A 17694-nucleotide genomic window follows, 5' to 3' on the forward strand; every position below is an offset into this window, starting at 1 on the left:
AGTTTCTGGATCCTAGAGCTCTCTGAAGTCAAACATCAGCTACCATCTCCATTATCTTAAGCTTGCTCAGTCTTCTCCCGACCCTCCATGGGCAGTGGCTGTCTATTTCTTCTGATCCTAATGGATCAGATGACTCAAAGTGTTTCTAAATCTACAGTCACAGATGTTTCCAGTAAATATAGATGTCCCTAGCTTCTTTCTCTCAAGGCTTTGCCATCACTATCCCTAAGTCTCCCTTGCCATTCTCCAAAGAGTCTTTCTTTTCCTGTTCATGGTTTCATTTTGTGACACAAAACTAAAAAACAGACAGAAAATGGCCTTGAGGTCCAAAGGATGAAGGGAAGGGCATAATGGAAGAAACTAAATAAATTTACATTTAGTTAACTGGAAAAAAAAGAAAGGAGAGAAGAAAGGGAAGAAAACAACCAACAAAGTCTGAGGGATGTTTTATTTTTGCTTGGATTTGTTTTATAATGGGAAAAGGATCTTGAGAGGTAAAAACCAAAAAGGGATATGAGATGTTTGTGGGTGCTATAATGAAGGTTCCTTACTGTTTGCAAAGGACACAAGTTAAAGTTTAAAATCCCTTTTGTGTTACCCTTGGCTCTTTGGATTGGGCTTCTTTGAATGTGGAATAATACATAACCAGGACAACTTAGAGTTAGGTAAGCATTATAAGAAAGGAACCTGGAGCCCCTCCCTCATAGTTAATTACCTACCAGTATGGTTTTAGCCAAATACACTTCAAAATATCTAATCATATACTGTCACTAGTCAATGGCCCTATATTTTTCTCCTGGATCTACTGATCAAATTTAGACCTCAAAATGTTCTAAAATGAGTACCATGCCATGATATAGGAACACAAGCCTCCCTTTTGTGGGGACCATAATGAGTCTTGGCATGGAGAGAGACCCTCATCATCACTCGGCTCTTCAATCCTGAATGCACTTCATCCCTTCCCTCCTCTACTTGGAATAGTGAGATAGCCGCCCACAACAGAGAAACAGCCAGTCAAGGGGTATTGAGGTCTTCTATATGCTTCCTTGGCTTAATATCACAGGACACTCAGTGCTTTGAATGCAGGGTAGAAAACTTAAGTTTTAGTGCCTTAACCAGTATATCTTGATCATTAAAGTAGTTTATTAGCCACTCATATATGAGAAGTTCTACACTTTGATGTCTGTTTGTGGGGTGTGAAATTATATGCATATGCCTCCAAGTTTCATATAGTTCAATTTCATGCTTTCAGATACATTTCCTGGAGTCTGAGCATGGTCCTCAAAGCTTAAGGCATAACCGTGCACTATTGTATAGCAAAATTTAAGAAAGATTCTTTGGCAGATCTGTAACCCAGGACTTAACAGTATCTAATATTGATCTCTGCATCCCTTAGTAGTTTTCAAATAAGAATTAGATAACTTTTAGAGAGACATTCTAAAGTCAATTTTAGGCTAGCCACCTTGTCTCTCTTTCTCACCGCACCTGCTCAGCTCCTGGTCCAGACTGAGCTTTCCGCCTTGCCCATCTAAATAGTAACTTCTCTAAGAGTGTATATGGAGTGCATTTAATTTAAAATATGAGAGTTTATTCCAAGACACATATGCATCACTGAATGTACATTGATTCTCTGGATGCAAACACCTTGTAATTATGGACTGGGAATCCAAAAACCTGAATTCAAATTTCAACAGTACTTTTGATTTGCTAACAACCTTGGAGAAGCACCTTAACAAATCTCTGTACACAAAATGAGCTAATGATCAGGATAGGTTTTTTTCTTGTACTTGCCTAAGGAATTAAAATGCACAATGTCAACAGGGCCATTCATCTCACACATGACCATCACCTATACCAAGTAAGCTCCAAGCTCATCACTAATATGCTAAGAGCAGTGCTGGAATCAGTACTCGCACACTGACCTAATTTGTTCATTTTCCATTTAAACTGCTGCTCTCTTGTAATTTTAGTTCCCTCATAATCATAGTTAGGTTTATCTATTGGTACTCTGTGCTCTTAAGAAGAGGAAACTGAAGTTCAGAAGGGTTAAATGGGTTGGCCAAGATCTTGGGCAGAGTTGAGATGCAAAATCAATTTCTGTAACTCCAGAGAACATGTTTCTAATTTCTACCCTATCAGTACAGGAAGACTATCAGAAACTAGGCAAAAAATAGACCAGGAAACAACAGGCTCAGGTTTAGATACTGTTTTTCATTCCTGGGCTTATTTCCCCTAATTTCACTATACCCCGTCTTTGAATGTGTGTTTGCCTGTATGAAATTTAAATGTCCTGACATTTCTTGTCACCTACCAAATTCCTGTAACTGTCTTAACTTTCAGCCTCCAAATAGGACTGCCAAGTGTTACCTCCTCCAAAAGATCTTCCCACAAAGTCCCCACCCCAGGAAGATCCAACGACTTTTCCTACATCCAATGTGCATTAAGTTTTCATTTGTGTATTTATCACACTACCTATAATGATCATTTTGTAGGCCTGGAGATAGAAATGGCCCTTAAAGATGAAATAGTCTGCTTTAGTTCTCTCTCAGTAGAGTTCCATTGCTCTGTATCATCTGCCCCAGAATATCTACCTTGAAAATCTCTTAGGCATGTAATAAAGTAAAAAACACTACCTATTCCCCAGCCTTTCTCAACTTTATGTCCCAAATTCACTGACAGGCACTACCTTCCATCCCACTTATCAGGCAAATTAATTTCATCACCATGGATTCTTCTAAGCTTGCATCTTTACATCTTCTTGCTCCTATCTCTTGTCCTGTTCTCTTTTCTTCGCCTCTTCATTGGCTTCCCTAACGCTACCCCTACCCATGCATCCTCTACACTGCAGTCAGAGTAATGTTCCAGAAATGAAGCTCATCATCCCAAACTGGTCTCCAGTGGATTCTCTACTCTCATAACAAGGATTTGTGGAGTGGGGGGAAGAGAAGAAGCATACAATCAAATCATCTGGGAAACTTTGCCAAGCTATGCTGTCCCCTGCCCACAGTGGTTCTGAAAGATATTGTAATATAACTTCTCAGTCTTGTTGTTTCATTTATGAAATGTCCTCTTCACTCAATGGCTGTATTCCTTAGCTCCATGAGACCAGACATTACTTATGTTTAAAGTAAAATTCTAAAGTCATCTTCTTTACAAAACCCTTCTTGATATCTAATCCAGACACAATCTCTTCTCTATCTGGAATTCCTCTATGAGGATCCACCTTATGGTCTGCCTTACCCTTATCGTTTGTGCTCACACCTTAGCTCCTCCACTGCTCCCTCAGCTGTCTGTTCGGGTTCACCCTTATCTCAAATGTGTTTTGCAGAGATGGGGAATACCCTAAAAATATTTTGAATGGGAGATCCAAGTAAAATTAAAACAGAGCACTTCACTCAAAACACAGACCCAAATATCAACATTCAGCATGAATGGTGTACAAAGTCCCGTGAAAGAAGCATCATGGTCTGAGTCTTCATGGAACACACTGTCTAGCCAGGCAATAAAACAAGACAAAACAAAACAAAAACAATGAGCCAATGAGAAAAGCTAAAAGAGGTGGTGTATAGTATTAGATTATAGCATGGTAGAAATCCAAAAATTGGAAGGAAGTTGCCTGAAATCATATGACTAAATGGCAGAACTGGTTCTCAAACTTGAACAATTTTATGATGGAGCCTGCACTCCAAAGAACCATCTAACCTGAATGAAATAGAAAAAAGGACCTGCTGGGATGCTAAATGTATGGCATAATTTTGATTGGTTCATTACAGTGACAAAGCATCCAAATGAAATGCATCGTGTTTTACCTACCCATTCTCAACTGTCCCTTCCTGCACACACAGTGAAAAGGAAATCTTTTCCTTCTGTTTGCACTACTTGGGCTGCCACTGAAGCTACAAGCAGGGAAGTCCTTTCAATAGGGTCACATTTAACTGCTTGATTTTGTATCCTAATCACCTTCCACACTCACCTCTTCTTTTCCATTCTCATGGTCATTGTAAAGGAGGCCCTGAAGACCCTTTATATTGGCCTTTTCTGTGGATTCTATGGCCACAATCTGTCTCCTCTCCAAATTTCTATTCACATTCCTACCAGAGCCATTCACTTAGAACAAATATTTGGCCACTTTATTTCTTGGGTTTTCATATGTTCCTGTAGGATTGAGATCAAGCTTCTTAAGCCCTTTGAAAACTAGCTTTTCCCACATCTTGACCTTCCCACCTTGCTAGTCTACCTATCCAGTCCACAGAACAGTTCCATCTGCCTAAAAATACCTCTCGCTTTCACCTCTCTGGCTCCTCTTTGAATAAATTTCAAGCATCACAGATTCTGGTACACTTTACCTGCTTTGCCTGCCTGTGTTGCCACTTATAACTACAGAAGTGAATATAACGGTGGTTATTAACACTGGCTCTTTTAAATAAGACTGCCTAGGTTTTAATGTCTGCCATACCATTAGCCAATTATGGAAGTTGGGGCAAATTACCTAACTTCTCTGATCCTAATTTTCTTCAAGGATAAAATGATAACATTGCTTCATAAGATTATTATGAGGATTAAATAATCTACATAATTTACTTAGAACAATATCTGGTACATAAGTGATAGCCTATTACTTAAGTGGTACTTATTTTACACCTGGTTTTATAATTTTCTTGTCTGGTTCTCATATCAGACAGGTCAGCTGGATCAAGATCTGATTTATGTATTTATAGTATTTAGCAGAGATAGATATATAGTAGGCACCATAAAGTTTTGGCAAATTAATGATGGAAAGATGGATTAGGGGATGATGGATGGACTGTGGAATGGATAAGTGGATAAAAGACTTAATGGATAAATGAGTTGGGTTGTTTGTGCACTGGATGGGACAGGTGGATAGATGGATTGTTAAATGGAGAGATGGATGGATGGATGGATGGATGGATGGATTTGTGAGCTAGATTGATGAATAAATGGTCAAATGGATGGTTATATAAACAGCCTAATCCCATTAAAATGATATGGAGCAGAGGTAAACACTGTCAGAAGTCAATCTTGTCAACCATCTGAAAAGAAAATTCTGCAGTCTGTGATTTATTAAGTTTGGTGTTATTGTTTTATTTTTTCCCCAAGAACAGCTGTCTTTCTACTCAGGATATTTGGTTTGAGGCAGTCTGTTATTTGCAATATCACTGTATCCTTGTAAATTTAGATCTTCAGTAAATCTTCTTCAAGGCTTAGAGAAAACATGCATGTAAACTGTTTGGGTCACAAAGTAAATACCTATAATACCATCCCTGGAAGATGTTCCAGTTTAACTGAAAAAATACTCAATTCATAGAAGTCTGTCAGTTACTGGCATTCTTAGAGTTTCCTTGAAGCTAGGTCAGGCATACCACTGTCTTTTGGTGATATCCAGAATAACTCAGAAAAGCTAATTGGAAGAGGTGGTCTGTGGTTCAAAGGTGAAGAAGGAGTCATAGTGTCACGAGAAGGGGGCCCAGACAGAAGTGAATCTTGAAGGTTGAGAGCAGAAAAGTCCAGAGGATCAGAATATCGAGTCCGCCTGAAGCCCAAGAGTAGGTGGGTGCTGACTGAAAATCCACCTCAGGATAGAAGCTTTGCAATTGTTCCAAAGAAACCAAAACATTTGAACTAGTGAAGAATGACCTGTTAGAGCCTTAACCAAGAAGTGAGAATAACAATGTCTGTCCTACAAAGCTGTGTGGAGGACTAAAGGAGGTAAGGTCTCTAGCATCTTTGTGTCTGGCTCACTACTGCCTACCTGTTTTCCTGCTCCCTCCAAGGCCACTTCAGCACAGTGGTTAAAGCAATGAGCCTTAGAGTCATGATGCTATCAAAACCAGTTCCCTGCTGTATGATCTTCAGCTAGGTACTTCACCTTCTTGGCCTCAGTTTCCTCATTCTGAAATGTAAAAATGATAAAACCCATCTGTTAGTATAGAGGTGAAGAATTCTTGAATTAATGTGTGATAAGAGCTAAGAGCAATACCTAGTACAAAGTACATACTGCCTAAATATTTGTTCTTATTTTACAACTATTTATTCCTAAGGAGGTAAACACTTTGTCTTGATGACCAGAATAAGAACCAGCAAACCATAGAGGTGGGGACATAAATCTCTTTTATACATTCTTAGTATATTCTAAGATTAAGAAAATCTATTATTAATTTAGATTGATGTGATTTACATAAAACATTCTATATGTTACATATCATGTCTATATTGAATATACTTTAGGTTAACCTAATCCAATGTTAATGGCCACAATAACTTGGAAATACTTCATTACTGCCCCGAAACTTGAGATGGAGAAACTGGGAGTCATAGCCATTTAGAGTTTTGCTCAGGAATATGCAGCTAGTAGGTGATGGAACTGAGATGCTACAGCTTCTCCTGTTTTACCCCTCAGAGCTATTTGATCTGTAAGTCATCTATGCCAGATACTTGGTGCCTGGATCAGAAACAGAGGTCTGAGTAGAGGAATTGATTGGCCTAAAATGTCTCAGTGAACAAAGCTGGGATTAAAACGCTGGTCTATCTGCTCTCAGTCTAGTGTCATTGATGATGTGGAGAGCACAAGTATCTTAGTCCGTTTTCTATTGCTATAACAATACACCTGAGTCTGAGTGATATTTAAAGAAAATAAACTTACTTCTCATATTTCTTGATTCTCAGAAGTCCAAGAACATAATCCAAGCATCTGCTCAGCATCTGGAAAGCGCTTCTTGCTGCATCCTAAAAGGGTGGAGGGCATCCTATGGTGAAGCAGAACCTTGTGTGTCAGCTCAGGTCTCTGGTTCTCTTCTTACAAAGCCAGAAGTCCCCTCATGGGGATCCTACCCTCCTAAAATTATCTGACCCCAGTTATTTCCCAAAGAACCCACCTCTAAATACCATCAGTGTATAGATTTAGGAACTAAGTGTCAATATAAGTTTCAGGGCAGATATTCAAATCACAGCAACAGATACGTGTAAATCTTCATCAAATAGAACCTGAATTTTTTGACCTTGGAGAATGACATGTCCAGGCACTTGAACCAGCAAGCAGTGAAGTAGGGGAATTATCTCCTTACTGTGCCCACCCGTAGGACTGGTGAAAGATATCTGATGACTTGCCATAGGGTCATCCAAGGTCCATCTATCGTAACCTGAGATTCTCACTCTCTCACGATCCAGGGCCACTGTTTGGTCCAAGACCCTGAATAGCCTTCTTGGTGGCCAGACTTCTCTGCACCATGGCTTGCTTCTCCCAGCTCAGCCTCCCAAGGAGACATGGAGCTTGCATCTTCTCACCTCTCAGAGTCACTTTCCTCTTGGGCCTGAGGGCTATAAGTTTAGGTTTTGCCAAGAGCTGAGAGAAAGCTTAGAGATTTCTTTGCCTTGGGGACTTCGGCTACTTCCTACTCTAAAGGAGGAAGTTTGGGAACCTGAAACCATGTTCCTGTCTCTGTGGTTAAAAAGACTGTATCTTCCTCTGACAAGCAAATAGGTTAATGGTTGCAATTAATCAAATAATTCAAGAAGCAAGAAAACTACTTTTGCTTACTCAGACAGATATTTGGGAACCTGAATTCTCTAGCAATTTTTCTCAATCTTCAAATGTATCACTTACTGTCATTGTCGCAAAATCTGGTGTGAAATAAAAACATTCCTATTTATTTTCTTACAACATAAGACGAATTACAACAAAGGGAATATCATGGACTTATTTGAGGTTTGTGATTGCTCAGAAGTCAAGACCAAATAGATACATTAGAAAGAGATTAAAAGCAGTGATTTTTCAAGCTTTCTTTTGGAAAGTGGAATTCTTAGGCGTGTGAAATCCTAGATAAAACTCCAATTTATAAATAGATAAAAATGAAGATGCTCTGACTTTGTTGAATGCTGGGGAACCAGTGGTCTCACTTTCTCCATATCCTTCTCCCAAGTTACAGTGAGGCTGTTCTACAGAACCTCTGAACTCCTAGGAACACAATTTGAAAACTACTAATCTAGTTCAGCACACCTAGGCAACACGTGAGAACACAAAGCACAGAATTTATTCAAGTTAGGGTCTTTTCAGACTGAAAGTTGAAACTCCTCCTATTTAGTACCATATTATTTTATTCTAAGGATGAATTATGTCCTGGTTGTCTACTACTGTATAAGAAATGACTCTCAAAATCTAGACTTAACGAATGTGGTTATTTGCATGAGTCTCTTGGGCAGGGCTTAAATGGAACGACTTGTTTCTATTCTATAATGTCAAAGGTGTCAGCTGGAATGCATTCATTAGATTGGGTTGAAATAGCTGGAGGCTGCCTTTGCATTTCTTTCTCTTTATATAGTCTCAGGGCTTTTCCATGTGATCACTCCATCATGATGACCTCAAGGAAGTTGACCTTCTTTCCTGGAGACTTGAGATTTCAAGAGAGTTTTCCAAAAATCTGGACAGAGCAGCAAGGGTTGGAAACCCTAGAACATGACTACTTCTGCAGTCTGTTGTCATACAAGGCCAACCCTGACTCAGTGTGGGAGGGATAGTATGCTCATGGGCCTCAACACTGGGAAGTGTAGGTCACTGGGGAGCCACCCTGAATCCTGGCTATATGATTTCCTTGCTTTTGGTGTGGCCTTACTAAATAGATTCTGATGTGATTTGATCTTAAATAAGGAAGATCAAAGAAGCTTTCGTAGTTTTGCTTAGATCACAGGTAGGAGCACCGTCTTGTAGAAGAGTGGTAGACTAGTTCTAAGTTGCCACAGAACACTGGTGCAAGACCAAAGGACCGAAGAGCAAAGAACCCTAATTACAAAGAAGCTCATTTTAGTTGACCATATGCAAGAACTTTCAAACAGCCGCCACAGAAGTTGGCTTCATCTGCATAAAGTAGTGAGCTTCCCTATAATAAAAGCAGTCTCTTTCATTTCTTCTGCAGTTGAAAGTATCTGACTCTCAGAGAAAATAATTATTAGAGGAATCTGCATCTCCTTGAGCTTAGGGATGCTGAAATAATATGTGCATTTCTAAGAATCAAGATTTCATATAAATCTAATTCTTGTTTGTTTGTCTTTTCTTTTTTCCCCCCTTTTTGGACATTTCCTTCATCTGACTGCCCATCAATATATAGAAGAAATGCTTATTCCTACTCCTATTACTTGTAAGTATTGAGCTGGTGTTAACTTTGCTTCGTACCCGATTAGGGAATGTGTCGCATGCATTTCCTGCACCAACCAATTGTCTGTTGGTTTCTTGTATCAACTTCTGTCTAAGTCATCAGTCACCCCTGAAGTTTTTATTATGTATAGATGTTTTCCATTTGAAAATTCGCTGTCATTGTTCAAGTCTGTTATGTTCCTGTCTTCTTGATTTTTTCTCCTATCTTCGGAGATGTGAAGGATTATTTCTTCTTTGTGAGTGCAATTTTTCAAGTAGGAATCCCTGAATTCCAGCAAGAGAGGGACCCAGTTCTCCTGCCAGACCTGTCCTAATAAGACAGAATCACAGATCCCAGTAACTTCTGAGTCCATTTGTGTCTTCTTGGGGAACAAGTACTGTAGAGGCTCAAAAGTTAGACAGGAATTGCCTGGCTGTTCCCATCCTTTCAGAGCGGTTTCAGGGAAACAGTAGGGCTCATTACATTTGCCAGACCCGGCTTCGTAGGTAACAGAAACATCCAAGACCTTTGCTCTGGGCTGCAATTAATCTGTTTGATGTCTAGCATTAGGTATTTCACATTATCAGTGCACTCTGTTTGGGGTTATACATGGCTTCTGGCCTATTAAATGGTTTCACTTATGAAATAAAAGTATTTTTGTTAATGAATCAGATCTGTAAAATATAAGGGTAAGGGAGAAACCTATGTAATAGAGTCTTGATATTGAAAAGGTGAAAAAACACTGAAGTGTTCTCATATTGCTAATACAATGCATTTTGCCTTTCTGAAATTTGAGGATCAGAGGGAGATATGTGATCTCATTGCACATATAGCAAGCAAGATAGGATTAAAATTCAGAATATCTGACTCCTGGCAAAGCGTATTTCCCACCACACTATGTCTTACATCGCCTTAGACAAACCGAACCTTGTGAGAGAGCTATGCTTGTTGGTGATTATTTGCTGAACTCTTCATAGATAAAGATACAGCTAGCAAAGGGCAGACCCACTGCCTTCTGCTCGGTTAGGGCCAAGCAATGAGCAGATAAAATAATGGTACAACCACCATCTTGTTAAAGGGGAGCCAATGAACTCCCACCACCAACACTGAAAGTGCTAGAGAACTTACTTCATTTGTTCAGTCATTCAACAAACATGCATTGAACATGCACATTATGTTCCAGACATTGTGGATGGAGAAATGACTAGGACTCTGAGCCTCACCTTCATGATGCTCAAGCCTAACTGAGAGATCAACATAAAAGTCAAATAATTGAAATGTCAGCTAAGAAGTGCTTGTACATACTATGGTACAAGAGTGCTTATTTGAGTAACCAGACTTTTAGTATAATAGGAGATAATAGTGTATTTAGAGATGCATTCACTCAATAAAAATCCTAACTAGTGGGAACAGTATCTGCAAAGGTCTGGAGGTTTTTAAAACAATACAGTGTGTTTTCCTGTGAAAGAAAGAGAATGAGTTTTAAGAGTCATGTAGTTCTGCATTCAAATCACATCTCTGTCACTTAGCCAGCGGTTATGCAGCTTTGAGCAAGTTTTCTAAACACTCTGAGCCTCATTTCTCTTACCTCTCATCTGAGAGTAATAGTGCCTAACTCATAAAGTTACCTTGAAGAGGGAGTGAGATAAATTTGTAAAGTGCCAGGCACAGTCTGGGCTTAAGAAATGTTGGATTTCTTTCTTCCCCCTTTCGGTAAGGGGTGGCATTCATGGTGACTCTGGGAGCAATTCTAGACTTCTGGGGCCTCAGTATGGGCATACAGGCACCTATCATAAGCTCTGCACCCCTCACTCCCTTCTTCTGGAAGCCCATGTCCCTCATCCTGTCTTTGGAAGCTGACTTTGGCTATACACTATGATAGGCATCGTGATGGATTTACAGATGAGCAGTGTGAAGTACAGGAGATAGATATGCAAATTCTCATGGTTAAGGTACAATGATAAGCAAAGGTCTTTCAACTGGTGCAAACATTAAGTTTCACATTACAGACCCTAGGCATAAAACTTATGACAACACTGGGAGCCAGGAGCGTATGGATAAGACACAGAGTTTCTATCATAATATTCATAATTTTATATTCACCAGCCCCCCAAAATCCATAAGTGCCATATATCATATGCCACTCTAGAGCAACTCTCTGCAATGCCGAGATGCCTTAGATGGTTAGATTTTTCTCTTGAGTACTATTTTCCCATCCCCAAACTCCAATAAACACTCACCTGAGAAGGTGGACCATCCCCTGATATTAAAAGGACTGAACAGATAAGTCATGCTTAAGTTATCTGAACAGTAGTAGAGAAGGGGAAACTATCAGCACATGCCAAATATTTTGAACATACATTAGCTGAATGGGTCTTCACAATAGCCCAACCTGATAGTTACCATTTTCCATATTTAATGGGGTAGGAATTGCTCAGAGAAGATAAACTATTCTCCTAAATCCACTCAGTAGCAGGTGGAAGGAAGAAAGGATTATCTTGGAAACACAGACATGGGGGTGCTAGCTTAGAAAAAAGAAGATGAATAGGACTCTGTATATGTTGGTTGAAAATGCCGATGGAACTGCCATGCAAAAAAATTTCCATGGGACTTTGGAAATGAAAAGGTTGAGTTTGGGTGGAAGATAGATATTTGGAACCTTCCCTGAGAATATAGGGTGGATGATATCAAGACTAGGGAAAGACTGGAAGGAAAATGGAGGAATAAGAACTGAGGTCCAGAAATTATGATTAAAGATTCAGAGGAGAAGCAGAACTGGCAGGCAGACAGATAGTAGGGGGAAAACTGTAAGAACCAAAAAAAGAAGGTCACTGCAGAAGGAGTTGGTTGGCCATAACAGATGCTACATACAGAGGATGCAGGTGGAGATCTAGGGCACAGCCTTAACAATCAGACATCAAAAAGATCTCCTTCAGGTTATAAGGTAAGGGTAAGGCAGAAAACCCGCCTGCCTGGGGTCATAGGGACTATCACTTTTTTTTAACCACGGGGCTGCAAAATAGAGGAGAAACACGAGATTGGCCACTTGAATGTTCACAAAGTCTTGGGCACATGTATAGTCAAAGTAAAAGAGCTCATGAGGAATGAACAGGCTGGCAATGCTGAAGGTGAGTTTACTATGGAAAGGGAGGTCTGGAGGCAAGGTGTTTGGGGCAAGAGAGCAGCCTAGAACCAAAGATGGGTTCAGTGAAACCGTAAGATTGCGAGGCATGGAGATAGAGAAAAAGGATCAGAAGAGAAATAGTGATGGCCTCTATGACCTCCAGATTTGAAGCCCCATTCAAAATTCTAGACTAGACCATGAATGGGAGCCCTGAATCCTTCTGACCTGGTAGACTACGGACCACCAGCGTCAGCCAAGAGCTTGTGCCAAGTGCAGCACCTAGGATCCCTGCTCAGATCTGTTGAATTGGAATCCGTGTTGTACCAAGATTCCCTGAAGAGTCATATTCACACTGAAGTTTGAGAAGCACTGACTTAACCAGAGTCCTAGTTTTCCATTTACAACATAAAAAAGACACCCTCCTCACAGGGGTTGGGGATCGTGTGATCCCTCCAAAAGCCCCAAAATCTTCCTCAAAAGAGAAAGCCTCCAACAAACTTCGATTAACTTTTATCTTCAAAGAAACCAGTGTTTATGCATTTAACAAATATTTGGGGAGCACCCACTATGTGCCAGGTGCTAGTCAAGATTCTGGGGAACTAGGAATTAGCATAAATACAAACTTCCACCCATGTGGAGCTTTTTAGTGGGGAGGAGAGAAAAATTTTAAAACATATAATTAAAATACATAGTATGTTAGGCAATGGAAGAGCTAAGGAAAAAAATAAAGCACAGTATATAAAGAATGAGTAGAAGAAAAGTTGAAGAATTTTTATTTCTTCCCAGAGAAGAGACCCTCAATTGAAAGGATCCATATTCAAGACTAGGGCAGTCCCCACACATTTTCTATAAGGAACAAGACAGTAACTATCTTTGGCTTTATATCTACTCGACTCTGATTATGTAGCCTAAAAGCAATCATAGGCAATATGTATATGAATGAGTGTGACAATGTTCCAGTAAAACCCATTTTTAAAACTTTAGGCAGTGGGCCAGATTTGGTCTGCAGGTTATAGTTTGCCAATCCTTGTCCAAAACTTCTAGAGGTCAAGAGAAAATGAAGTTCAAGATTCCTCCTGATTTATTAAGCTCCTACTACTCACTGCATTCTCTACTTGATGTTAGAAGCACAAAAATCACTATTCTAGGTGTACATTGCCTGTCAGATTGATTTTACCTGGAACAATCATGGAACCATTCTGAGCCTCAGTTCCTTCATCTGCAAAATGGAGCTAACAACAGTGACTTTCCAGAATTTTGGTGAGGGTTAATGAGAGGGTGTATATGTAAAGTGGCCAGCACACAAGTATTTCACAAATAAATGCTGTTTTTCCTCACATTCTGGGCTGACAGAAATGCTTCTTGGGGACTCCTTTCTGCCTTTCTATGGTAAAGCAGCTCCCAAAACTCCCCTTGTTCAGTGTTTGCCTCTTTACAGAATGTTAAGAGCTGGCGTGTGTCCACAAGTTAATTTACCTCAAGGTGTGTGATGGGCACAGTAATTGTTTTCAGCAGAGACATTTTAGTGTAGTGGTTCTTAGAAAAGCACTAAGAGTTTACCAACTGTTCTGGCTGAGAGAGAGAGGGAGAGAGAGAGAGAGAGAGAGAGAGCACATTCCCGCTTCACTTGGCCTTACACAAATGCCTTGTGCAGGTGCCATGGAGGTGGGAAACCGGGACCTGGGCTGATCTGTGTGAACCCACTCTACTCCACGGGACTCCTGTGCTGTTCCTACCTACTTCTTGTCCCCACCCCCTGCACTGCAGCAAATTCAAATTCTACATCTTTCTTGGAGGTCTAGATCAAACACTGCCTCCTATAGGGGATCTTCCTTGCTTCGCACCACCTGGAGAAATCCCCTTTCTCTGACCCTTCACTATATTTACTTTGTATCCTGGGCAGCAGTAGATGTGTCTTAAGGTTTCCTCTTCTTCACAAGGATGCTCTCTGTGGCACCCCTAACAAACACAAGGGTTAGTTAGACTCTAATCCAATAAGTGTATGTGGAAGGAATGAAGTAATGAGATCAAATTGAGATGTAACAGCCACAGCTGATAGGGAGGTGCTCTTTTCTTAAAAAGAAAAACAAAGGCATCAATTTTTAGTGGTCCCAGACTCCGTGCTTTCCTTACTTTTGTAACTTTAAAGCACCTATGCTTCTGTTTTTGCAACCCTGTGACCTGGACAAGGTACTTAATTTTTATCTAAGTCTCTGTTTCCTAATATGTAAAGTGAAGATTAAAAATGTGTGCCCTACAGAAGTTTTACAAAGATTCAATGGGCATATGATTTGTAGAATGCCTGTCAAATAGTAGTACCGCAAACCAAAAGGAGACTGCCTCCTTTCCACAAAAGCACACACCTTTCCACATCTTTGGCTGTTGCAAATGACATATCATTACCTCACTATATTTAAAGAGGCATTTAAATGATTTTATCAAGAGACGCTCAAAAATCATTCTCTGTAATTTATCAGCCACTTTGAGAAAAAATAGAAATAGAAGAAAACCATTTCAAGATGATAAATATCAACTACCAAAAGCTGACAGCAAACATGTTGGCAGGCAAACATCGATGGCACCATCCCGCAGTCAGGACTGAGGCAGTGTTGTCACTGCTCCTGCTCCATCCACCAAGGGGAGGGCGTTAGTGAGAATTCTGATGACTGGACCCCAGCCTTAGATTGTCTGTCTTTGAATATGTATTTTAATAAGTATCTAAGATTATTGTTTTGCATGTTGTCTTTGAGAAAACTCTCCGGACAGTTTCTCATCACTCTGGCATTTCGATCCCTTTCACAGTATTGCTCCTTTGTCTCTATAAGTTGTTCTTCCTTGCATGCCTATCTCCCTTTCTGTGCCTAGAAAATTCTAATATCGTTTTAGAAGGGAACTGTACTCTCTTACTTTGATGGGCTCCCCAGTTTCCACAGAACATCTGAATAGTACTGAGCTTGTGTCTTTATTGTTGTGTCCATCTCCCATTCATTCACCCATTAACTCATTCGTGAGCACGTTTCAGATTACACTACCCTGAGAATATTTTCAGGCCTGTTTCTTTATGGACAAGGACCATGCACTATTTATCTTTCATGTCTCAGCAACTAACTCAGTACCCAAAACAAATCAGGCGTCTTTTTTGTGTGTTAATTGGATGACTGGATATGCATGGGTGGGTGGATGTAGCTGATATCCTTCCAGTTTTGTTTTATCTCTTACTGAGTTACATTATTCCATTCTCCAGAAGTTAGTAATATTCATTTTCATTTATTTTGGCATATAGTGATGGTGGGCTTTCAGATCACCTATTTTGTAGTTTTAAATTGGTTTCAGATTTAGAAACGTATTTGTACTTGGATGTCACAATTATAAGTGTATAAAATTAATGAATGCTGTTACAACAAGATAGATATAAATGTGCTGGGCTATATCATGTGTACAGATAGATTTGGATAAGGATTGTGACTGAAGGATGCTTTATTATTTATTCTATTGGATTAGAGTCTAAACACATTAGTCATGAATACCAAACAGAGAAAATCTATAAATCAGAGGCTTTGTCACCTTAAATAGGGAAAATACAAATGACTGTTTCTTCAAACGTCACAAAAGATGTTTATACCTCAATTGTAAGTTTATGCTTCAGTTGAAGTTTTAATACCAACCAGATATTAATGATACTTGAGGGTTAGGAAGTCTGAGTAGATGTTTCTACTCTACAGGTGCATTTGAACTTTATTTTTAAAATGTAAAAAATAAAAGAGTAGGGGGATTCTCTAGTGACAGAGAGTGACTGAAATGTGGTGAGAGAAAACATTCTCAGAACACTCCAATGTGCTACTCAGATCCCCTTTCAGGAAGGAAGAACTTAACTCCCCCAGCACTGCTGTTGGTAGACAGCTCTGGATGAACACCACCCCCGCTTCAAGACTCACCCAAGGTTATCCTGCAACTGGTCAACACAGGAATACAAGTCACCTGGGTTCCAAAACTTTTTGTGGGGCTGATTTAATCCACTGCTACAACTGTAACTGTATCACCATTTAATTTGTCCTTTTGCCTACTTCTTTTCCTTCCCTTCCTGTTTTATTTTTTCTCTCACAAGTAAGACTTCTTCCAATACTCTTCTTACCCATCCGTCTCTCTCTCTCTGTAAATCTGATTGTCAGGGAACCCAACCTATGACATTGCCATCAGCCTTTCTTCAGTTTGACCACTGGAGAAAAGTGTGTTAGAGTATGCTGCGTATCCTTCACCTGACAACACACTCGACACTGCCTAAGGATACTGTGCATGGCAAACAACTAGGGTCATGACTTTGTTGCCTGTTGATGATGAGTAAACTCTAAAAAATCATTCCTTGGGCAATCATTTACTCATAGGCACTTTCTGCCCATTGGCCCTTACGCTGGCCATGAGGACCATGGAGATCTTCTTATATAGCTCCTACCTCGGAGAGCTTAAGTGAGGAAGGGGGTTATCACAGAGAAAACTACAGTAATACCTTTCTGCTGAGACAGCCACAAGAAAGAGCCAGGGTCTGAAGTCCCCAGCCACAGTGCCAATTAACAATGTGTCTTCAAGGCAGAAGTGGGTTTATATCTGAAACACCACCTTCTGCAAGCATTCCTAAAGTGGGAATGATATTTTTCAAGTAGGATTGTAGCAAAGATAGGATTCTGAGATACAGAAACTGGAAAATGCCTTTCTAAGTGTTTCAACATATGCTTTTAATAGAAGGAAGTGCTTTACTTAAGCCCTGCACTGTTCATGATGATGATAATGATTACATCTTGCTGTATATAGTGCTTTATCTCTTCCAAAGTGCTTTCCCACTTACTACCTAGTTGTCTGGTTAGACTTGGAGGTATTTAGCAAGATGTTATTAGATAGATGATAGTGCTAGGCAGAAAAAAGCCCTGGGCATTCTAGCTCCACAGTTTTAAGAAAGTCCTTTTTTTTTTTTGGCTATCCTGGGATTGAACTCAGGACCTTGCACTGAGCTAAATCCCTGGGCCAGGAAAGTCATTTAACTCCATATCAACTTCAGTTTCTCATCTGTAAAATGGGAGTCATAGCACTGAAATTCTACAACAACTTAAATGGCATTTTCTTTCAATCATAGGTACTTACTGAGCAATTCCTTTGTGCTAAATACTGAGGTAGGTATTTGAGTATTTAGTAAGCAATAACTTTCTCTCCAGGTGCTCACAGCTTAAAGGAACATGAGAATGCCAACAAATGTTATAAAATAAATGCATGAAAGAAAAACATTGAAGACATAACAAAGTGGCAGAACTTACTAATTCTGCTTTGATACAATATCTTATGAGTTAAAGCAAAGCATTTACCTGCTTTTCTCCTTGGCCGTGCTATTTTGAAACACACACAGAAATGCACATTTTTGTGTTTTATGACTACTTT

At 39.8% G+C, this 17694-nt stretch overlaps 1 protein-coding gene across 18 annotated transcripts in view; it reads left to right on the forward strand.

Moving 5' to 3' along the window:
• Positions 1–17694, forward strand: part of Ptprt (protein tyrosine phosphatase receptor type T) — a 1083111-nt gene that overhangs the window by 925475 nt on the left and 139942 nt on the right. For 10 of the 18 annotated variants that reach the window (XM_087197882.1, XM_087197888.1, XM_087197890.1 and 7 more), the window contains one exon: positions 9120–9149. The exons of 7 other annotated variants lie outside the window; for them this stretch is intronic. In XM_087197882.1, coding sequence (XP_087054008.1) covers positions 9120–9149 — 30 coding nt within the window. The remainder of the gene's footprint in view (positions 1–9119; positions 9150–17694) is intronic. One more of the 18 variants, XM_087197884.1, reaches the window with a different exon arrangement.

Source organism: Heterocephalus glaber, unplaced genomic scaffold (assembly GCF_053883595.1).
Source record: "Heterocephalus glaber isolate CG9 unplaced genomic scaffold, H.glaber_assembly_v1.0 deba00001673, whole genome shotgun sequence".
In the NCBI taxonomy this organism is placed as follows: Eukaryota; Metazoa; Chordata; class Mammalia; order Rodentia; family Bathyergidae; genus Heterocephalus; species Heterocephalus glaber.